This window comes from Corythoichthys intestinalis, chromosome 9, assembly GCF_030265065.1.
Source record: "Corythoichthys intestinalis isolate RoL2023-P3 chromosome 9, ASM3026506v1, whole genome shotgun sequence".
NCBI classification, from domain to species: Eukaryota; Metazoa; Chordata; class Actinopteri; order Syngnathiformes; family Syngnathidae; genus Corythoichthys; species Corythoichthys intestinalis.
Window position 1 is genome coordinate 41,478,883 of NC_080403.1, and position 24,667 is coordinate 41,503,549.

At 37.7% G+C, this 24,667-nt stretch overlaps 1 protein-coding gene across 2 annotated transcripts in view; it reads right to left on the bottom strand.

Moving 5' to 3' along the window:
- Window positions 1-382: 382 nt before the first annotated feature.
- LOC130921327 (RNA-binding motif, single-stranded-interacting protein 2-like) overlaps window positions 383-24,667 on the bottom strand; it is an 81,658-nt gene continuing 57,373 nt past the window's right edge. For both annotated transcript variants that reach the window (XM_057845060.1, XM_057845059.1), the window contains exons 5-14: window positions 21,034-21,191; window positions 20,882-20,961; window positions 20,636-20,745; window positions 20,499-20,542; window positions 16,361-16,454; window positions 16,099-16,149; window positions 15,892-16,002; window positions 14,377-14,457; window positions 13,622-13,709; window positions 383-10,222 (exon numbers count right to left, since the gene is read on the bottom strand). In XM_057845060.1, coding sequence (XP_057701043.1) covers window positions 13,629-13,709; window positions 14,377-14,457; window positions 15,892-16,002; window positions 16,099-16,149; window positions 16,361-16,454; window positions 20,499-20,542; window positions 20,636-20,745; window positions 20,882-20,961; window positions 21,034-21,191 — 810 coding nt within the window. In that variant the 3' untranslated portion in view covers window positions 383-10,222; window positions 13,622-13,628. The remainder of the gene's footprint in view (window positions 10,223-13,621; window positions 13,710-14,376; window positions 14,458-15,891; window positions 16,003-16,098; window positions 16,150-16,360; window positions 16,455-20,498; window positions 20,543-20,635; window positions 20,746-20,881; window positions 20,962-21,033; window positions 21,192-24,667) is intronic.

A 24,667-nucleotide genomic window follows, 5' to 3' on the forward strand; every position in this document is an offset into this window, starting at 1 on the left:
TTATGCTTGTTGTTAACACTTGTGTATGTAAATCTGATTGTTGTAGATTGTTTTCTTCTTTGAGAGGAAATGCATGTGTAGCAGCTTTAAAAAAAAAAATTTTTTTTTTTAACATCGCGTTTTGACAGTTGCTGTCATATTTTCGGAATCAAAGCACCGTATACCGGAACAACATTCCGGCCCTGAACCTTATACTGAAACTGCGTTCTGGCCTCGATTCTTATCCCGGAACTGTGTTCTAGCCCTGAATCTTATACCGGAACTGCGTTCCTGACCGTTCCCGCCCACTTTCACCCCTGCTCATGAGGCACAAGGGTGTGTGTTTTGACTCAAATCTCGCAACAATAATACAATATAGATCAGGCACCCAAGATAACTGTAATCAAAGGAACAAGGCTTTTTATTTAAAAAAAAAAAAAAAAATCAATTGACATTTTCAAATTCAAAGAGAAAACCAAGAAAGAACATTTTTTCTGAAGATCTATTTAAAAAAAAAACAAAAAAAAACACGACAACAAGTTGCAGACAATTTTAGAAACTCTGGCACAGGAAGACAACAGTAGCCAAGTGGCTTTAAAAAATAACCAAATATCAAAAGCTCTTTCCTCAAACAAAACTGTACAAAATGAGTTGTTGTATAAATAAGAAATCTGTTCCCAAAAGGGAGATGGGAGGCAACCAGTGCATTTTCAAAATCTCTCTGATTCCTAAGTAGTATTTTCTTTATGCTTTGTTTCCATTTGTACATTTTAATATGAATAATTGTACAAATTCATATGTACGGTGTATTACCAAAGCTAAAGATCCCGAAAATGCAGACTGGGTAACAACCTATAACCTGTTGAGAAGTCCTGTTTTAGCAGCAAAACATTTTGAAGCTATGAAATAAGCCATCAATCTCTATAAGGACGAGTCAACTTTATCAAATTGGTATAAGTACAAATAAGTGCATGCGGAGAAACTGTGGACCAAGTAACATTTTATGATACTGTTTTCAGCATCATAAATAAACCAAAGTGTCAGATTGCATTTAATTTGGTAGAAAACTATTAAATAAACACTGTATTGTAACAAAGTAGTCATTTCATAGTTCCAAAATTATTTTTGTGTGTGTGTGTGTTCAAAGTGATGGCTAACACATTGAATACCATTTTTCTCATTTAAACATTTTCCATGACTTATTCCTTCATGGTGCGATTGATAACGGACATTTTGCTAGTCCCTGTGTGATGTGGACAGTTTATCAAACAAAAAATAAAAGTCATGAAAACACACAATCACACAAGAAACAAAATGGTGTCAAGAACAATTGGGGAAAAAAAGACTATGTACAAAATGTGCTCTCTCAAGTTCCACAAAGTGCTGATCCTGGAAGCCTGCTAAAGCTCACTAGTATCATTAGGAGCCCGTTTACATGCACTGCAGCCTTCCCTAGTATACTGTGTAAAAGCATGGAACTTCCTATTAACTTCCCACGTGGAAACAAAACCACTTTAGATTCTGAGTGCATGAAAAGGCCATCGTCCTTCAGAATCATTCATTATTGAGAAAAGCAGTTTTTCCAGCTTGCATCGCAGAGCTTGTTGAGAGTAACGTGTGAGCGTGAATGTGTGTGTGATGACAACATCTTTGGTTGCACAATTAAACAACGTAGCACACAATACATACAGTTCATGTAACAAACAAGAAAAACAGAGTGCGTGTTTTCACTGGATGAAAAGGTGGTGAACACACAGAAAAGCTTAGCTCTAGCCAAATACCAAAGTATTTGTTAACGGCTCTCCAACATGTTGGTTTGCCATCTCATGTAGTGACCATCCCTAGGGATTTCTAGTCAGTTCACACTAAGAAAGAACAATAAGGCTTTGCTGAAATTAGGATTGCCAGACTACTTTATATCGCTCTCAAATCATAGACATTAATTCCCCTTTTCCATTAAACAGTACTTCGACGGCTCTACTCGCTGATACTTTCCCACCTGCAAAATGTATGTATGTGTAGAGTGATGCCAATCGGTCGAGAACATTTGATGTTACTTTGTCGTTAGCCCCTTTTGCAGAGTACACCTAAAAAAATTGCGCTTTAAGGCATAAATCTGATGTTGGCTTTCAAACTCAGTGGTAAGAAAACACTGTATTTTCCGGACTATAACTGCGACTTATACGCAAGTGCAACCTTTATATTTTTTCACTCTGACTGCTGATAGCCTGTTGTGTTTTTTTTTATTGTAAGATACATTCAATGAGATGCTATATTTATCTGCAAAACTGGTAATATGTCAACAGATGCCTATTTGGCCTATTGTTCTCAATTTGACTATTACAGGTAATCCCGGGTTACGAACTAGTTCAGTTCCTACGCTGACGACATCACACGAATTTCCTTGTAAATCATAATCAACCCTTTAAAAAAATCAAAATCTCAAAATAACTATGCAAAAATATCCCCCCAAATTGTATTTTGCTTAATGATGGAGGATACAGTGCCCTCTTGTTAGGTCTGGCTGGACTGTCGCCTTGTATGACTGAGCAGCAGACTCGTCTGGAATGGATAAAGGACAGCTGTGCTCTGGTTTGGCCCGCATAAGGCTGTAAGTTTTTTTTAGCTAATAAAGGACGGCTGCGCTCTGGTTTGGCCTACATTAGGCTGTAAGTTGTTTCAGCTAATATATGTCTGTGTATGCATCTGTAATTAAGTTTAGAGCTACAAATTGTGAAATTATGTGTGAGCGATTTGCTATGAAAATTATAAATATGTTTGCATTCATAGCATTTAAAATAGCGAACTTTTTTAAAGCAAATTAGGCTGATTTAATCTACTAAATTTACATATTGACCAGACTAAATGGACTTTTGAACACCAACTGTTTCGTGACAATTCTTTTATTGTTAAAATGCGCATTGTTTTGATCATAAGTATACATATGTGTGTTACAGCTTTACAAATTGTTAAAAGTGAAGGAAGTAAAAAGCTTCAAAAAGCACAATTGCCTTGTTGGCTGTCTGCCAAGCTGAACAACTTCACGTTTAGTGAGGACAGAACACGTTATATTATTAAAGTAAAGTTAAAAAAATGAGATACTGTGAAGTACAATAAGGTACTGTTTGCGTGACCAAAAAAAAAAAATATATATATATAAAATAAAATGGCGGACGAGATGCCAGGATCGTAAAGTTGAAATCATGTAAGTCGAGCACGTTGTAACCCAGGGACTACCTATATTATTTTAATGTATAATGTTTGTTCTAGGTTTCTGATATATTAAGAACTTGTCCCGACCAAATTGCGACTTATACTCAAGTGCGACTTAAACGTCTTCATTGTGCATTCCGTGGCTGGTGCGACTTATACTCAGGTGCGACTTGTAGTCCGAAAAATACTACACTTTGTATTCCTCCCTTTGAGAAATCTTTGTAACTATCACACAAGGAAAATCCTTGAAAAGACAAAATACCATTTTTAAATGGTGACTTTTTTTTTTTTTCAACCATAAAAATAGTTATAAGTTACATGGACCTGTGTGATAATTATTGCCAGCTAAGCCTAATTGGTTGTACCAGCAACAATCAAGCATCCCTCACATCACTGTGAAGATATGTTTGCCCGATTTTTCACAAACAATATTGTTTTAATTCAGCAACAATGGAGGGTCACAAGCATGAAGAGCCAATTACGGTTACACCACTGGATGACCTGCACACAAATTTGCTTGATCATAGCATTTTGTTGGACCTATTTATGGTCTTCTGGTATATTTTGTTTGTCACACAGGTTTTATTTATAGGATTTCTTGATCAAATAGGTCTGTAGGAAATCAGGATTAGGCATGGTCAGTGACAAAGCCACAGTAAATAGTTTATAAGCTATTCACTGTGGTTTATCACTGGTCAACCAAAAAATTATTGCATCGATGCAAACACTTGTTTTTACGTAATTTTGGGGTGCTGAATCCTTAACCTGCGCCCGCCCCGCCCTCCTGTTAAACTTTAGTTTTCTTGGATATCCAGATTTGTTTTTTATTTTGTGCAATGCGAAATTAATTGCAGAAGAGATTTATCTCTTTAGCAAAGTTGTTAGTTGGCACTTAAGAAATAGCCCAAAACAAACAATATGCAGCAAAACAATCTCTGTTATGCCACGTGTCAACCAACTGACGATTTAGAAGATGAACAATAGTGACAACGTGACATTTGCTGTACTGCACTGTTGCCATTGTGCTTCAATATGTGAAAGACAGTCAACTATGACAAGCTAATGTGGCCAATAATAAAAATATCACACATTATAACTATGCAAAAGGCATAAAGAAATATCAAAAATGCCAATTGCATTAAAGCTAAAGCATACAGGGGGGAAAAAATTAAAGATTTGAAATCAGAAACCAAAAATTGTATTGAATTAGACCCCAAAAAATATTTTTTTAAAAATCTGTTGAGCAGTATTATTTAACAAAAGGATCATCAATTACTTTCAGACCTTCTTTTTCCATTGATAAATACAGTATAATCATTTAACAACTGCATTTAACTTACTTCAATTATCTGTGATATTTAGTTTTCTGTGATTGCTGACCGGAAAGACTGGAAAGCAAGTGTCAGGCGTTCGGTGTAATGTGGGCTATTGTGTGACACAATCTAACATGGCGGTTCCCTGGTGCAGCAGTAATCTATTTTTACATGCTGAGAAGTAAACAGTGTTTCTTGTGCTCTCTGTTGGTCAATTAGTATGTCTTTTGCCAGCTGATGCTTTCAAATGAGCTGTGTTTTTAGTTTTATGTGTACTTTTAAGGTGGAAAAATGATCGCTTAAACCAAGCCTTTCTAGTAGTTTGCAGTGGAAAAGGGGCATTTATGTATCGACTCTAATGGCACTCCATCAGTCTAGCAATCAATCTTTGTAAAAGCCAACAGTTTACAGTGTGTGATGTGCGCATAAATGAAAGCTTGCATGGACGCAATGGCTTGTAGTATGGCCAAAGCCTTATCTTGCGCTACAACACTGATGCAGCAACGTCAGTGTGAATGTTTTGAGTCAGCAAATGAAGTCAGTTTGGTTCAGCTCTTCACTTGAAAAGGCTTTTTTTTTTTCAATTTTTTTTTTTTTTTTGTACAAAAAGGCTCAACGGCACAACATCGGTATAAAAGGAACAAAGATTCGTGTGAATCCAAACAAGAGAAAATGTGATGTTGCGCAAGAAAACAGCTAAACTAACACCTACAAACTAAATTCTAATCCTATTTCCACAGCTAAAATGTCATCTACTTCTAAGATAATCAAAAATAAGGCAAGTTAGCTCAAAAGGTTTTCAAGTGACAGTCAAAGGGAAAAAAATCTTTACAAAACACAACGACAAAACAATGACTTAAAATCTGGTGACAACAGCAGCATTGAGAAAAGACCTACAGCTCCCTTTGCAACCAATCACTCTGAAGAGAATGTGTAAGTTTTCTATTTGAGTTCCCTCATGTTTATAGCTCAAGTGAGCAACTGCGGTCATTCCTCCTATGCGACAAGACTACTAGTTGAATGATCCTTGAAAAGTTGCTTCAACAAAACCGCTTAAAACCACTTCTCAAATTGGCTATGAGAAGTGTCAACAGGTGTCATGCTGATCTACAGCCTGTGTGCACTGCATACGCAGAACACATTAAAACCCATGAAATCACCAGAAATTGGAGAAACATTCTCTAAAAATAGACCCCTTTTCGCCAGTGTCAGACTGTCTCTTCTTAGAATTATCTTCAGGAATATGATATAATGAATAAAGGGTGAAGTGAGATGAATATTGTTGTTATTAAAGGTGTTTTCTGATTTTTTCCCATGTAAAATGTAAAAACATTGGCTCAGTAAACATTGGGTTCTACAGTATAAGGTGAGTGCTGGCATAGCATAACTGAAGTTTCAGACATAATGTTAATGGCAATTCTGCATTAGATCCATCTTGCTGTAAAGTGGACTGTCATTAAGCAGGAGAAGAGATCGAAAAGTTCCTATTACTGTATTGGCCTGAATATAAGACGGTGTTTTTTGCATTGAAATAACACTGAAAAAGAGGGGGTCGTCTTATATTCGCGCTCTAGACATTATACCCATTCACGACGCTGAATGGTGCCAGATATCACTGAAGCGATGTTCTGTCATGAGAGATCTCAGATACTCTCCCCATTCACGACGGTAGATGGTGCCAGATATCATTGAAGCAAGCGATGTTCTGTCATGACAGATCTCAGCTACTCTTTTTAGTTTAATGCAATGTTTTTCCTTATTCAGATTTGTTTCAGGACTACAGTTAGACTTCACTTTGATCGTTAATGCAGTTATTGCAATTATGTTGTTCTATCACAATAGATTGGTTTATTTACATTTCAAAAACCAGACGCCATTCATTTACGAATGTGATTGCACTTTAGTTTACATATTTAAATGTTCTGATATTAAGATTTGAATGAGGCAAAATAACATGCTTTTTCTCTCAAATATATTGTTATAATTATTTGTTTCGGATGTACTGTAACTATTTTCTGTATAACTTGAGTCTTGAAAAAAGGGGATCGTCTTATAATCAGGGCCGTCTTATATTCGGGCCAAAACAGTATTAGGCCTTAGCCTGGTTAGCCAGTCAGTATTTAATTGCTGAAATAGGGACCCTCAAATGTGCTGAGTTCGATTATACCACATACCGTAGCGGAAAATTGACCTTTTAATCGCTTCAATACAAATAGTTGGGTCTTTAAAACAAGTGCAAAGTGCGACAACATTAATTTTAATGAGATGGCCAGTTCCAAAAATGTGTCTTGAAGGAGGCTTTTTAGATTTTTGGCATCATAAACACATAAAAATAACAAAACGTAGTTTGTCAGATGTATTTTGTGTTACGCGCTGGTCAAATTCAGATTCATTCATTATAATTGGGATTTGGTGTCTTGTTCTTGGACTTGCGAGTACCAGCCTCCAGTTCTTGGCATAGTAGCTAATTTGAATGGGACAAGACAACACCCTACGCCCAAACCGGTGGCTTTTAATGGGCAGGGAAAAGAGGGGGATAAGTAAACTACAATTCTTGATGAAGTCTTGATCCTTGGGTTATACATGAGGCACGTCACAGTTTAAATAAGATACAGTACCAAGGATCTGATTATATTTATGTTCTTTCAGAGAATTGGTAATGTGTTTGACTTAAGGATCGAAGGAAGTGCAACACTACTGAGTGCCTAAAGCTGCACTCACATAAAAGTAAAAGGGATCCTCGATCTTAAAGACATGTAGGCTCTAATTAACCACAATTGTTCTCTTGTACTAAAATATGTTGTTAGAAACACATAAAATGTTAAATCAATGGCAATATTTTATATTATTTAGTACAACCTTTGATATAGTTGGCGCCATGTTCTGCGGGCTCGGAGTGATGACGTAATTGGGACGTTTCCAATTGTGTACAACAATTGTGTATTGATGCCTAAACTCGCTAAGTAAAATGCCACGATGTGCTGCTTTTGGATGCAATTTCCAGTCAAATGAAAACAAGGGGAGTGATGTGAATCTCCAAAGATTTCCTATTGACCAAAAGAGGAGAAAGGTCTGGAAAAATGCCTGTAGACTGACAAAACGTCCCACGCTCTTGCCATTTTTCTCTTTCCGCATTCGAGGCTTTTAGTCGACGACAACTTATGAATTATGAACTTATGAAAGGGCTCACCGGAGCGGCTGGATATAAGCGGAGACTAAAATCAAATGCTGTTCCAACTATTTTCGCCCGGATAGTGAGTGAAATGCGCGCAATAAAGCGCCAAAGACAAGAAACTGCTGGCCGCTCTCTTAAGCAGGCAAACCGCATCTGTCGCTACAGCGGTAGGCGAACCTTCTGGCGTACCACTAGTCACAGAAGAAGCTAATAATTCACCTCTAGTGTCAGTTCATCAGGCAGTAAGTGTGTCTGTTCAGCATTCACCAAATATGAGTGATGCTGCCACTCAAACTGATCCAGAAACATCCGAAGTAGCAATAAAGTGGCCAGCTGATGCGCGCCGAGCCCTTAATATGGACCACCCTAACGTAGCTAAACGTGAGTTGGATGCATTGTAATTTGGCGTTTAGTTTACGGGGTGTACAGAGCTGTTGCAACCCGGACGAAGACTCGAAACTGGTCTCGTGGTTGGCTGATGATGACCATAGATGCAAAATGGGAACAAATTTGTGATGCGTAAATCAGTCTTTTAAAATCGGAAACTCTCCGCTTAAACATTGAGGTCCATTTTAGAAGTATTATGTTTCTTTAATGTCTACTGAAATATTATGGCAATTTCATTAATAATTGCAGGGCAAATCCTACATTGTACACCTTTAAACCGCTGTGCTAAAATGCCTTTCTGCGCTATGCCCATCGCCAAAAGAAGTTATGTGTTCACAAACACCTTATGTCGCCAAAAGCCTAAGCACGCAAAACTAAACTTCCGGTTCATGTAACATATAACTAATTAATGCAATGACTTTAATCTTGTAATTTACGACTTTTTTCCTTGAAATATTACGACTTTAATATCGTACTATTAAAGTTACATAACATCATGACTTTTTCCCTTATAATATTGCGTAAAATTACGTTACATTGCAACGTTTTTTCTATGTAAAAATACGTAATGTGACTACTTTAATCTTGTAATATTACAATACATTAGTTTATTCTCATATTAACACTTTTTTCTCCTAGTATTACAATGTATGACTTTAATCTCCTAAAATCATGACTTTATTTTTGTAGTCCTATTATTTTTTTTTTTCCTTTCTTCGACCCTAATACTCCGTTGTACTGTTGAACTTGATGTTCAACAGACGTTGAGGCAAGGTTACGGCAACTGCAGCTTGTTATGTAGCAGCTGAAGTCACGTGAATGAGAAAAAGTATTTAATTGGCTGCTTCCTCATCGACGCTCAAATCTAACGCAGAAAGATAAATCCAAGCCAACAACTTCGAGCGTGAACATCGCTGTATGGTCAAAATGGAAAAACTGCATCATAAGTAGATCGTCGCGTGCCAGGCCACCTGTTGCACTTCAACCCTCAATCACATTGACTTTGTATGAGAATCCATCGCACGGAGAGAGTAAAATTTGTCAAAGGTGTCAAAGCACTTTTACGGTTTACTTAAGATTATGACAGTCTTAAATAATATAACAGTACTCATCTCACTTTACATTGCATTACTTATTTGTTTACATCATATTCCATTAGTTTATACAGGTAGCAAAAGGGTAGACAGAGACAGAAGTGGTCTGGCTGTGAAAAGGTCAATAATACAGTTCCCAAAAAATGTTAAGCTTATCACTCTGTGGCTTCTTTCTAGTCTTTAGGGACTCCACTATTAAATAAAGTCTTTTGTGTAAAAGGTTAAATGGTCCAAAATTTCTGGGGAAAAAAAATAGAAAAATAAGTCAAATATAAATAGAAATAATTGATTGTCTTTTGTTCACATACCCTTTTTTTTTAATAAAAAAGGATAAAAAAGTATAAATAAAAAAGTGTTTCTATCATTTGTGCATGAATAGAAATCTCTGCAGCAGTTAAGGAAGAAGTAGCTTTAAACGGTTTGCCTCCCACGGTTGCAATGACTTGATATCCAGCAAAAGTGTTTCTTACTTTGTTTCGTTTTTAACATGTACAAACTGTTGCCCCATTGCTGCAAATAGAATGTCCAACAACCGACATCAGAAAAGAAAAAGTTTGCATATTTTACACAAAAAAATAAAAAACACATTGTGTTTTAACTCTTTTCCTTGAATCACTCTTTAACACCCAGAATGCAATTTTAAAAAATAACATTTTTTTTTTTTTATATTACGTGCATAAAAATAATGCTCTGTTTTTTTTCTTCTCCCACCTCACTAATTTCTGTTCCTTTTCTTTTTCCTCTTCTCCAACTTTTTGACATGTTCCTTTTTTTCAGATATCAAAATAGATCAGATTTTCTCTGGAGAAGATTACCTCCTTTGGTAGTTCAACTTGTGAGCAGGGATGTTCAATGACGAAGTGTTGTCTTGTTTCTTTAAAATGGAAGAAAACCAAACATACACACACACTCTCTTTTTCTCTCTCACACAAACACAAGCATTCCTTTTGTCATCCATGTTCAAGTCCGGATGTTTGGTGACGCACGGAGCAGTGTCCTTGTTTGGGTGAACCCTGATTGGTTGGATTCATCGCATGGCCTTGGCCCTACTCTTAATGGAGCTGGAAGACATAACCAATGAAAGTGGTAGGATTAAATAAAAATAGTCTTCATCATATCATATTCTTGGTTGTGTTTTTAATATTATGCATTCAAGTCATCGGAAGGCTTAAATTAATTTGCAGTGAAAATTTGTGAGCTACAACAAGTCTCCAGAAGCTTTAATAGAAAAAGTTAAGATTGACCAACAAAGCTTTTTGAAATGATGGCAAAATATTGACGGCATTATTACACATGACACATAAAATTCAACATTTTTATGTGTTACCATTCTACTTCAGGGTCTCTGCAGGGTTTAACAAGCAAAATTTAAGACTGCTAAAGACTTTTTTTAAGACCAAAATGAATAATATTTAAGACCCATTTCAGATCGATACCAGCAAAAAACGTACAAAAGATTAGAGGGAAAATTGGAGGCCCAGAATTACTTGCAAAGTATATGAATTTATTCCCAGCTATTTCACACTGTGATACAAATGAGCACGAAGTCCTATTAGTTGTAGTACTGAAGTAGTAAAGTAACATCAATAGATATTTAAGACCTTTCAAAATTATTTTAAAGACATTTTATGAGATTTTAAGAGAATTTTAGACATTTTAAGGCCTTAAATTCAATTTTTTGGATTTAAGACTTTTTAGGACCCTTAGGTTATATTGTTCTAAGGTTTTGGGGAATACAGTGATCCCTCGCTACTTCTCAGGTCAACTTTCGTGCCCTCATCGCAGATTTTTAAAAATATATGCATATATACAGTAGATTATTATGTAAAACCATTTATGTACACATTATGTAAATCTACACATGTACAGTGTATCACAAAAGTCAGTACACCCCTCGCATTTCTGCAGATATTTATATCTTTTCATGGGACAACACTGACAAAATGACACTTTGACACGATGAAAAGTAGTCTCTGTGCAGATTATATACAGTAACAGAGTTAATTTATTTTCCCCTCAAAATAACTCAAAATATAGCCATTAATATCGAAACCCCTGGCAACAAAAGTGAGTGCACCGCATGGAAACTACGTACATCCCTAAATGTCCAAATTGAGTACTGCTTGTCATTTTCCCTCCAAAATGTCATGTGACTCGTTACAGGAGTGCTGTCAGCATTAGTGCAGAGATTGAAGATTGAAGAGGTCGGGGGTCTGCCTGTTAGTGCTCAGACCGTACGCCGTACTCCACATCAAATTGGTGTGCATGGCTGTCACCCCAGGAGGAAGCCTATTCTGAAGACGGCACACAAGACAGCCCGCAAACAGTTTGCTGAAAATATGCCAACAAAGCACATGGATTACTGGAACCAAGTCCTATGGTCTGAATAGACGAAGATTCATTTGTTTGGTTCCGATGATCTCAAGCATGTGTGGCAGCGACCAGGTGAGGAGTAAAAAGATAAGTGTGTCATGTCTACAGTCAAGCATGGTGGTGGGAATGACCCCCCCCCCCCCCAACACACACCTCTTCAATCTCTGCAGAATTGTTGACAGAACTCCTGTAATGAGTCACATTACATTTTGGAGGGAAAATGACAAGCAGTACTCAATTTGGACCTTTAGGGATGTACGTAGTTCCCATGCAGTGTACTCACTTTTGTTGCCAGGGGTTTAGATATTAATGGCTATATTTCGAGTTATTTTGAGGGGAAAATAAATGAACTTTATTATATAAGCTGCACATAGACTACTTTTCATTGTGTCAAAGTGTCATTTTGTCAGTGTTGTCCGATGAAAAGATAAACTTAAATATCTGCAGAATTGCGAGGGGTGTACTCACTTTTGTGATACACTGTATGAACACTTACACACAAATCAAATGAGAGTGAAAGAATGAATGTATAGTATGTATTATCTATATCAGGGGTGGGCAAACCGGTCCTCGAGGGCCGCAGTGGGTCCTGGTCTTTGTTCCAACTGACCCAGCACAGATAGTTTAACCAATAAGGTTTCAGCAGAAATGCGAAGCACCTGACTGCAATTGACTGATTGCACTTGTAAAACAGCAGATTGGTGAAACGGTGTCCTCTTAATCGGTTGCAACAAAAACCCGCACCCACTGCGGCCCTTTGTGGAATAGTTTGCCCACCCCTGATCTATATTATTGGCACAGGAAGCATAGAGCAAGTAGTACTTCCACACGCGAGTAACAGCGCATGTACACATGAAGAACGTATTTGCGCACATAAAGAAGAGCACACGAACACACACAAGGAAGGGCCATTTGCTCCCACGGAGAGAGGGGAAAGAGCTGCAAGCTTGCGCATACATTTGTTGCTTGTGAAGCACCCACAAAGGCAACACTTGTGTATAACAGCTTTTGTACTGTTTATTGTGCGTTTTCGATGATGGTCAAATACTTGGGGTGAGTTGATGTGATTGTTTTTGATGATGTGTGAACGCTAACTGATACATGCTAATTGTTTGTGTGGATTGTACTTTTTTTTTTTTTTTTTTTTTTTTTTTTTATTGCTTTATCCGCAGCTAGTTCTAAATGCAAATTCGAATTGCTGTTATTGAAGATGAAACTGATTTAATTTCATTTTTATTTTAGTTTCATTCTGCAAGTGTTGTCCTGTGCAGCTGAATAAAGTCAGCAAACCACACGGATGTCCGACATCGTCATTTCAGAGCTTAGCTCGCTGTCTAGTGAGGACTTAGCACCAACATCTTGGAGGACGGTGCAATGACATATAATACATGTTTTTGGACAGTTATTTTGTATTTAGGGGTAATTAAAGGGTTAATTTCGACTTACGCGGAAATTCGGGTTACGTCGCCAGCGTTGGAACGGAACTCGTCAGTAACCCAGGAACTACCTTATTAATATTTCATTTATATGTTTAAAACTATTCTTTAATGTTTTAATGATAACATATGCATTTATAGGGTTTCATATACCCTTATTGATATTGTATACATCCCAAACATATATTAAAAATGGGGTTGGGGGAGTACTACTTTTTCACTTTAGGCTGTCGGTTCTGGTCCGCACTAACAGCAATAATTGAGGGATCACTGTAATGTCATAAATTTGACTCCTGTGCATTAGGATAAACAAAATGAAGCATTTCCTTCTGGTTCAGATCTGAAATCAATTGGGATTATTTTTGTATAGTATAACCGCAGTGTGGTTACATGACTTTGATTCATAAGACACATGAAGAATACACAAATACCAATATCAAATGTGGTGACATTGTTCTGAACCAGACAGAATTGCTTGGGTTTGTCAAATGTAAAAATGAAACACTATGACATCTTGATAATGTAAATTTCATCACTTTAATAAATAATTTTTTAAATGTATATTTTTGCATGAACACTTTGCGTAATATTTGGCAGAGTAAATAATCTCAGATGTTTTCCTTTTGGATCCCTTCAAAATATATACTGTACCTTAGCGTCACTTTGTGTGTTGGTACGAGTAGTTTGTGTGTTCTGTGGGAGTCTCCAGAGCAACCTGTTGCTGTTGGCCACCATTCTCCTGAAAAACAAATGACTAATTATTTACCAGGTTGTCTGCTTGCTTCTTCAGAGGTTTTTTTTTTTTTTTTTTTTTTTTAAACTGATGTTTGCAATTCCCACGTCACCCCAACCCTGTTTACTGCTTGGTACCACCATGCTGCTCACCATTCATAAATGTTGCCCATTTTATCCCTGCTGACAGTCTGATCATTCTGCAGGTTCCCACCACCATTCACACTGAATTATATCAGTGACGACGCCCCGCAGACACAGACGGCCTCATGCAGAGAATTCTGCCAGGAAGCTTTCAGTCAATGTGTAATGTTGGATCTTTATCTGTAGTCTTTTCATACATTTGAATACATGAGAAATGTATTGAAAATGGACTTGTAATGGGCTTAAATAGTATGCCTAATTAAACAAATTTGGGGGGGGGATCTACATTAGTCCAAATGTGTTTGTGACAGCCTCAAAACCTTTGTGATAACACAGGACAAAAACTAATAATCTCCTTCGTACGAGTTCGTCATGACATAAATTAAAGCAGAGATAATTAATCTTGGAAAATATTGATAGTGATTCATTTTTTACATACTTATATCAGGGTAAATTTATACAAAATACCGCCATACATCCGTCTGTGTCACTCACATACATAGAATATACAGGATATGTAAATACGGTACCTCTACTGGGACACTGGAGGGAGGCACTGGGGTGTACTGGGGGATGTAGGTCCCCTGCATAGTTGTGTTGGCCGGAATATACTGTGTGGAAGAAGGCAAAAGGACACAAAATGAATTTTATTAACTCTTAAACCTATGTAGCCATAATTTAAGGTAATGGAGTAACATTCCTATTATTTTTAGAAATAAAAGTGTATTTTTCTGAATCAAAGGCATCGTGTTACAACAGCAAATATTTTGAAATACATTATTAAAAATAACTCTTTCATTGTTAAAATATGATTTAAAAAAAAAAAAACATAATACATTATTATGACATTATATTTAGGGCTGTCAAAAATAATCGCGTTAAAGGACGTTAATTAATTTTTTAAAATTAATCAGGTTAAAATATTTGACGCATTTAACGCACATGCCCCGCTCAAACAGATTAAAATGACAGCACAGTATAATGTCCACTTGCTACTTGTGTTTTTTGGTGTTTTGTCACCCTCTGCTGCATCGTGTAATTATTGACATCAACAATGGCGAGCTACTAGTTTATTTTTTGACAGAAAATTTTACACATTTTATTAAAACGAAAACATTAAGAGGGGTTTTAATATAAAATTTCTATAACTTGTACTAACATTTATCTTTTAAGAACTACAAGTCTTTTAATCCATGGATCGCTTTAACAGAATGTTAATAATGTTAATGCCATCTTGTTAATTTATTGTTGTAATAAACAAATACAGTACTTATATACCGTATGTTGAATGTATATATCTGTGTTGTCTTATTTTTCCATTCCAAAAATAATTTACAGAACAATATGGCATATTTTATAGATTGTTTGAATTGCGATTAATTACGATTAATTAATTTTTAAGCTGTAATTAACTTGATTAAAAATTTTAATCGTTTGACAGCCCTAGTTATACAGTATTATGATGTTATATAATAATGTAAAATACAGCATTACAAATTCAAATAAGATTGTGACCTTGTATCTTGCTAAAATATGTCGTCTTGTAAATAGTCTAAGGCTGTGGTGCCCATTACGTCGATCGTGATTGACCAGTCGATCACAACTTTAGTGTGGGTAGCTCATGCCCCCCTCCCCGAATAAATAAATAAAAAGAATTATATACCTATTTAGATATACTGTATATATATATATATATATATATATATATATATATATATATATAGTATTTGACACACCCCCAAATGCCAATGCTTTTGCATGATTGCGTAAAATCGTTGTCGTGTAAACGTAGCCTAAATGTTGTACTTCTTTTAAATAACACTTTATTTTCTAGAAAAATTATGACTTTATTTTCAAAACATAACATCGTTACCCTCCAAATCTGCTATGGTACTAATTAAGCTTATTTTTGTTATATGTTATAGTTCCCAATGTATTTAATTGCCGTTAGCTTTATGTAGGGGCTTTGGAAGCATTTCTACCTTGAAAAGGGTTCCCAGATCCCACTGATCTATACCACCAAATGAGAATATGTGTACACTCACAGTGCCCGTGCTACCCAGGGACAGGTGGCTTAGCTGCTGGGCGAGAGGTCCCATCATGGACGTGGGCTGGATGGACATAGTGTGATCCATTGCTGGGGTAAGAACTGTACCCTGTGAATGCATCCAGAATAGTGACTCAAGGCGGAGCTACAGAGGTGATTGAGCGGACTGATTGAATAACTGATGTGTACAGTAAATGCTACTCACAGCTGGCTGCATGAGGTATGACTGATGGTGCATCCAGGACGGGCTGTGCACCTTTACGCGAGGGCAGAATGACAGTAAATGACTGTTATTTGATTATTGGTCTGTCTGGCTGTCTGCCTGACTGTATATTCATTCATTCCTTCATTCATGCCACTTATCCACACGAGGGTACAAGTGGTGGTGGAGCCTTCCTGAACTAACTATTCAATATTTGTCAATTAAATCTTAGTCCAAAGGTCGACATTTAAATAAAATACACCACCTGGTAGGATGAGACAGGAGAATGCATGTAAGGTGAGAGGGATGTCTGGGCGATCATCCGGTTAGGAGCCAGACTGTATGGCGACGAGTAGAAGCTGTCGAATTAAACGAGATGAAATCATAAACCTACTCTGAAAAAAGGCCTATGCTGTACAGAGAACATATTACAACCTTATCTGATTTACTAAATAAAATTTTAACACTGTAATCAACAAAGTTTGATCAAATTTAATATTAGAAAAATATTTCTCTTGATGGCACGTTCGTATTTACATGAAAAAGCTTGCCTTCTCACACAGTTTTTGGAGCGCTAACACAAAGCTAAGGATACATTTGCGTTGAAGCATACCAGAACTCAAGAATGATGTCATAATGGAACCATAGAATGTAAGGAAGAAGGACGTACCCCAAGTGGCAACGTCATCATGACGCGCTGGGCCACGGAGCAAAATTAAATACAGTATTTTTCAGACTAAGTCAGATTTGTTTTCACAGTTGGCCAGGGGTGTAATTTAAAGTTCCTATGACAGCAAAAAGCATTTTTTATTTCATATTTCACACAGTATTTTATGCTCCTGAATGAAATGAACCGTTTAGATGTGTGTGGAAGCGATCCATTTATTTATTTAATTTTTTGAATCCCGAGCCATGAAAATGAGTGACTGCCTGGATTGAGGAAGAATGCAGAAGCCAGACAATTCAGCTATTAGTGTCTTATGCAGAACGATTGGGGATTCAGCTGATTTTGCGGATTAATTTGTTTATTGTATTTGTATGTATTTGTATCATGTCAAATACTGGGATAATGGCACATGTTTTAATAGGGAGGTGGCTTGCATTTTGTGGGTGACAATGCAGCCTGTCGACCGAGAAGGCCACTCAGCCGACGACCAGCGGCTTGTCACACACCATGGTCACTTCCACCCCCTCGGTCCTCTTCGTGTGCCCGCCAATAGACCGCTATCCTTGGCTTGGGAAGCCACGTGCTCCTCAGACGTTGGCCGGTTTGTCCCACTGTCATTTTCCAGCTGCGTCCCCTGCAACAAGCACTCCTGTCCGCAGCAGGGGACAAGACGAGCCGAAACTTGCTCGCCACCGGGGGCTGGCCGATCAGTGAAGGCTGACACTCTCGCCGCCGTGTGTGACATGAGTCAGGATAGTTTTGTGTGATTTTTCGTTTTCGAAAGGCGAAAAAGATTGGAACAGCTGCTCGGTTTGGGTTAGCACGTCGGCTAACTGTCACACCTCCTGTTTTGTTTACGCTCTTTCCTCCGTCTCCGAAGCCATGGAGGGGAAATGAGGAAAGCCCGACTAACTCCGGTGGCATAAAATTCGTTCAAGAGGTTAAGAAGTCGGCAGTTTTGACCATTATGCAGTAATTTTGCCCTGTCATACTGAATAAATACATTTTTAATATTTCATATTCCATTTAGCACAATACTGTTATTTATCATGACTATACCATTTATTTAGAAATTGGGGAAAAATACATAGATAAAAAGAATATCCTGTAAAAATATTGGAGTAGAGAGATTGAATCAATGACATTTTGCTTCTCTCTGTCGCATTTTCCTCATTCTGAATCTTCCCCCTCATTGGGCTGAATTCTAAATCAGTTTAAGAATAAATTATATTAAAAGACGAATTTCTCGTCATCTGCGCTTGGCCAAATTGTATATAGTCAAATCGTCTCAAAATATGATTTTAATTCACATAATAATAATGATATTTAAGATTTTTTTTTTATGCTGGCACAGGCACTTTAAACCCTGGAGCGACATATGTGTGAAATTATTCACACATTATTATATCATTTCATGTCATGTCATTTGGAGTGACACTGATTGATAAACTTTTTAGCATGTTCTTTATCCTATAGTTATCTTAATAACTCTTAATAGCCATGTAATGTTAACATACCGGGCACGTTCTCAGTTCGTTGTTTATGCGTCATGTAACATTAGCATACCGTACACTAAGTCGGGCACGTTTTCAGTTTGTTCTTTATGCGTCATGTAACATTAGCACACCGTACACTTAGTCGGCCTATTGTTCTCTATTCTGTTTTTATTTTAGATTGCCTTTCAAATTACGTCTGTTTCTTAGTGTTGGATTTTACCAAATAAATTTCCCCCCAAAATGCGACTTATACTTTAGTTGAAATTTTCTTTTATCCCTGACTATTGTTTTAGGTTGTTTTAATTACCTGACATGTTTTGGTGACTACTTCCGCCTTCATCAGAGTGTCATCGATGTTGGTGTGACGCGTCTTTATCAACTGATGGATGAAGGTGTGACTCACCTGTCAGATTTGACAGGCGGGTCACGCCCTCTCCTAAACATTGACTCTTCCAGAATGCTGGTCTAGGTAGTTGAGAGCATGTAAGCCCCCTCGTCCCTGGTAATAGTCCTCGGGTCCCGCTTGCGGATTTCAATGGCCTCCCTGATCCAGCGCTGATGTTTGTTTTCTTTGTGGATGACTCTGACCTTTTCCCGGTCCATAATGTGGTTTTCCTTTTTGCAGTGGTCGGTGATGGCTGACTTGTGGTGTTCCTGTTGCGCTTGTTCTTTTTTTGACCTTGTTTGTCTTATTGCTGTTTCCTTCTGACACTACTTTTTGTGTTCTGGTTTTCTTGTAATAAAGCTCCTCCCTGTCTCCCTGATGTATGAGTTATTGCATGATTTGCATGGAATTTCATATACGGAGTTGCATTTGTTTTCTGGGTGGATTTTGTCCTTTGGATGGACCAATATCTGGCTGTGTTGTGTGTGGTTTGTCTTGTGTGTTTATGTTGTATTTTTTTAATGACTCTTTGGATACCTTCCCTGACTCCGCTCAGCTCACGTACGGCCTCACCATATCACTAAAGCTGTGTTCTTGCTTTGTTTGTCCCCCCCCCCCCTTTTGCTACTGCCCACTGTGGGTACTGACACCTTTTTAGTGCATGTTGTATGTGCTTTTCCTCCTGTGTTCTGTCATCTGCGTCCGTGATTATTGTTGTACGTTCATGTAATTTTTTGACTAGTGACAGCTTGTGGATAGTGGGATGTTCAGATGTCCATAGGAGGTACTGGTCAGTGTGTGTGTGCGCGTTCTGTGTACTTTTATTTTGATGTCTCCGTTGTCTGTGTGGTGTACGTTTATGTCCAGAAAGGCTAAGGATTGATCGGTTTCCTCTTCATGGGTGAATTTGATGAATTTGTTGTGTCTATGGTGTTGAGGTGGTCTGTGAGTTGTTTTGTATGTGCTGTTTTTACTTTTTCCAGTATGTCGTTTACGTAGCATTTCATCCATCAGCTGATTAAGACACGTCACACCAACATCAGTGACACTCTAATGAAGACGGAAGTAGTCGCCGAAACATGTCAGGTAAATAAAACAATAAAAGTCAACTAATCTAATAAGTGTAGACAAATGAACTCAATACAATTATGCAACTTATATTTTTTTTTCCCTCTTCATAGCGCACTTTTTGGCTGGTGGGACTTATACTCATGCGAGAATTATAGGCCGAAAAATACGGTACTTTTTTGTTGTTGTTGGAACGAGAAGACAAAGCTTGTTTGTCCGGTTAAAAAAAAAAAAAAAACAGCCTAAATGAGCTGCTTTGTTAGTAAAGTCGCAGAGTTCAAATGGGGAGAAAAAAGTAGCAGATAGTCCGAAAATTACGATAAAATCGATTAGGTGTCAGTTACGTACTCGATTCACGGTGCAATCCTTACTAACCAACGATGAAATTGATGAGACTCAAAATGTAATAAAGCGAGGGAGGAGAACTCAAACTATGCTCCAAAGTATGTTACATGGCACCATTTTAGCCACGCTCAATAAATCAGGAAAACTGAAATGGCGTAACAAACAGTTTGACAATGTAGCTCCTCTGTTCAGTACTACATCTTCCTCAATATTTGCGCATTTCCATCATTCATCATATCATATTAAACATCTGTGATGTACTTGGAACGAAATCATAAATTTACTTTAAAATATATTTAATATATTAAAAATTATATGAAAAGTTTAACTTATGATCTGGCAAACACATCCTCAACAATGAAGCAGGGGGCAGCATTGTAGCAGAAATCTTATTTGCATGCAAGTTGGGGCTGTTTTCACTCAGGCCTTGCATACCACTCACCCATTTTGTAATGCTGTGGGGTCATATGCAAGCGTCATTCCTCCCTGGGAAAACAATGTGGGATTCAGAACCAGTGAGGTCATGCATACAGCAGTGCATTCAGCTCAAAATTTTACTAGTTTAGAAAAGTTACTTACGGTCTCGCCGTCTCTGGCCCAGGGCCTTCCGTTGGGGAGGTACTTTCCCTGGTTCTGCCTCTTTTTCTGACCCCCATCTGCAAACTTACATAATAAGGGCTCTGTGGGCACTGGGAAAGCAAAAGATCAAAAAGATTAGTGAATTGAGCAATCGCAGTGGGGGGACATAAACGTGAACTGTGGCACCAACAAAAACAGCATTAAGAGGGTGTAGTAACATAAAAAAATACTAATAATTCCACACACCCGGCACTCCGGGTGGAGTCTTGATGAATTTGCCATTGAAATGCTGAATTATGGCCTCGCATTTCTCGGTGGACTCCATCCTGCGATAAAAATTAAATAAGTATACGCACTCGTGCATTTTATCTTCTTCATTTGAATGGCTATAGTCTGACCTGGCAAATCCCACACCACGGCTGGTCCCGTTGGCATCTCGCAGAATGCGCGTAGAAATGACCTGGCCGAATGACTTGAGCATGCTCTCTAGCTCTTGCTCATCCATGGACACTGGCAGGTTGGAGATGTAAAGGTTGGTGGGGTCCTGCTCTTGTTGCTGTTAGGGAGGTGGGTGTTCAAAATTATTACATAAACTATTTGTTCATTCATTTGGAGGATGAAGCCATTCTCTGACCAAAGAGGGATGGTGCGATTTATCTAAAGGGAAAATATCTCCAACTTTACAGAGATCCCCCCCAAAATGTAATGAGCCAACCGTTCACCTACCATAATTTTCAGACTATAAGGCCCACCTGACTATTAGCTGCACCCACCAAAATTGAAATGAAAGCTGCATTTGTTTACTATAAGCCGCACGGGACTATAAGCAGCAGCTGTGCTCACTGTCAGCGGCGTCATAAGACTGCCATAAGACCGTTATAATAATGAAACAACACTGTCATGAGCATTAATGAATGTTTATAACAGATGTCATTAAGTGTTATCCGGCAAATTATCTCACTTTTCAATGACTGTATAAGGTCCGGACTGGACATAAATGGAGTTAGTGACAAAATTTGCCGAATTACATTTTAATGACATCTGTCATACACCATAGATTAATAATGATATTTACAGGACACATTCCCCAGACACTGCGCCATGCCTTCAAGTAGGGGGCCATCCCACACTCCGCTTCAGTCTGTCGCAGTTATTCTCAAACACATGCAGCGATCAAATGCCGGATTTAGGTTAAAAAAGTACGAAAGCTGTACCGTATACAAACAGGAAGGATTGTCTAGGGAGCTATCTGTTCGAGGATTCAAGGTAACTATTATATTTTTCGTTCCATGCATGCATTTTGAAACGTGAAAAAAGGTCAAAAGGTCAAAAAATCAATGGGAGAAATAAAACGCTACAGCATTGGCATCATATTTAGGAATATTTTACGTAAAATAAATGCTAACTGCCCATTTTTTTGCATTTAACCAAGAATTGAGACTATTTTACATTTTTCAACGTAAAACTTTTTTTGTGGTGATTGTGGCGCCAAAGTGGCTTAAAGACTAGCAGAACATTCAACATATTCACGTAAAATAAATGCTAATTGCCCTGTTTTTTTTTGTTTTTTTTTGCTTTTAACCAAGAATCGAGACTGTTTTACGTCCGTATCTATAAAGAATTCAGTAATTTAAGCATTTATTTACAAGAATTTTCAACGTAAAAAGCTCATTGTGGTCATAAGACGGCGCCACAGTGGCTTAAAGACTTGGAGCACATTCGACATATTTATGTAAAATAAATGCTAACTGCCTGTTTTTTTTTCCTTTTTGCTTCTAACCAAGAATCGAGACTGTTTTACGTCCACATCTTTAAAAACTCAGGGATTTTAGCATTTATTCACAAGAATTTTCAACGTAAAAAGCTCTTTGTGGTAATAAGGAGGCACCACAGTGGCTTAAAGTCTAGCAGCACATTCAACATTTACGTAAAATAAATGCTAACTGCCCGTTTTTATTGCTTTTAACCAAGAATCGAGACTGTTTTATGTCCATATCTATAAACAATTCAGGAATTTAAGCATTTATCCACAAGGATTTTCAACTTACCTTAACTAACCCTTTCCACTCGGTCAGCTTTGACGGAGATGGGGCCCCCTACTAATAGGCCCCGTGCCCTATCAATATATTATGAAATCTATGCATGAGCATTAATGAGTGCTTATTAGTGATTAAGTACCATCCAGCAAATAATCTCACTTTCGAATGGATGTATAAGATCCGGACCGGACATAAATGGAGTTAGTGACAAAATTTGTCGAATGACATTTCATGACATCAGTCGTAAGCATTCATTAATGCTCATGACAGTGTCATGTCATAATTATGACGGTCTTCTGACAGTCTTATGATGCCGCTGTCACATAAACAGTTACCTATTAACTCAAATAAATCAAGAAATAAACCACACTGGTAGCCACTAGATTCAAAATGAGGGGAAAAAGTAGTGGTTTGTAGTCCAAAAATTACAGTAGTTTTGTGAGAATTGTGAATGTATGAGTTTACGAACTAACTACCAGTACCATAACGACGATCAAAGCAATATTACTTGTCTCCTAGCATTTGCACTTGGCAGAGGTAATACTCAGCCTCATTTGTGTTTGAAAGGTACGGGTCAAAGCTTGTACATAACATAGTACACTGTTTTGTATAAATACTTTTGGAGGCTGGGATTTTTACAAAAAGTATTTTGCAACATGTTCATCCATAAGGTTCGCTGATGCAACTGTACGTACTGTATTTCCAGTGATAAGTGAAATAATTCTCTGTAATAGTTCTGGTCTCGTAAAAGATTTTAAATATGGTAATCTCTTACCGGCATACTTACATGCATAAACCAAAGTATTTAGCTGCATGACCCCAGTTCCCATTATTGTGCAATTGTCTAATCATATTAATCCTTTTCTAAGTATATTTAGCAATAATGCCCAATACAAGACATTAAGAAAAATAAATAAGTGCCCGACTTAAAATAAATATATAAGTGAAACCCTGACTAATTTGTCACTTACGCTAATGGTGTGTCACTGATTTGACTAAGCTGACTGTCACTTTTAAAACTGTGCCCAGTCATTAATATATTCACACATGCAAATGAGAACTTGTCAACTCCCGCAAACTGCGGCGAAATGTCATCTAATTAAGAAATATTGACAGCTGCGAGTCCATTAAAGCAGAGAGATTATACTTACAAATATAGTTTCGAGACTTAATTTTTATGGCGCTAGCCTGAAAGTGAAACCGTGTCAGACTGCAGAGGCAGAAAGGAAGTCAGGCATGAACTTAAAGAGTTCACAGAGCAACAGAAGCCTAGCAACTGGGAGCAAAAAGACTGGGCTAGACGGAGGAAGGGAAAATGCACAGAAAGGAAAGGGGCGGGTGAGATGAATGAGTGTCTTCCAATAATATTTGGGACTGGAGGAGGAAATGACAGGATAGGAAGCAGTGGGAGTTTGGACTAATGTTAAAGCAGGATGAATGAAAAGACGATAAATGGATCTTCTGATGTCATCCGAATCATCTGAGGACTTAATTCATCTTGTTGATTTCCATCTTTTCGCAACTGCAACATGGTTAGGTATGGACAAGCAAATCATATTTCTAATCAGGCTTGACAAATGAAGAAGAAAACTTATTTTTAAAGTTCAGGGTCGGTAAACGAGGACATCTCTGCAAGTTGTATACTGCGGATAAGGTTTGATTCTATTCTCTGTCAAGAAACACCGTATTTTTTTCCACTGATATGCAGCATTCTGGGTGTGGCACTTCAGCAATAAGCTGATTGTGTAACACATCAGCAGATTGCTGGAGGTCATTGACAAAAGTGTAATTTTGTTGAGGACTCTACGACAAGCAGAACAAATAAAACCCACCTCTCTTTACATATTCTATTCACTCATCATCTCTCCTAGCTCCAATCGCTCAAATATTGAACCTGTGCTGGACAATACGCTAGGTGGGGCTGGCACCAGTTCATTCGCTGTGAAGGTGTCACAGGTGAGCGTGAGTGTCTGCTGGGGAGTGTCCCTCTGTT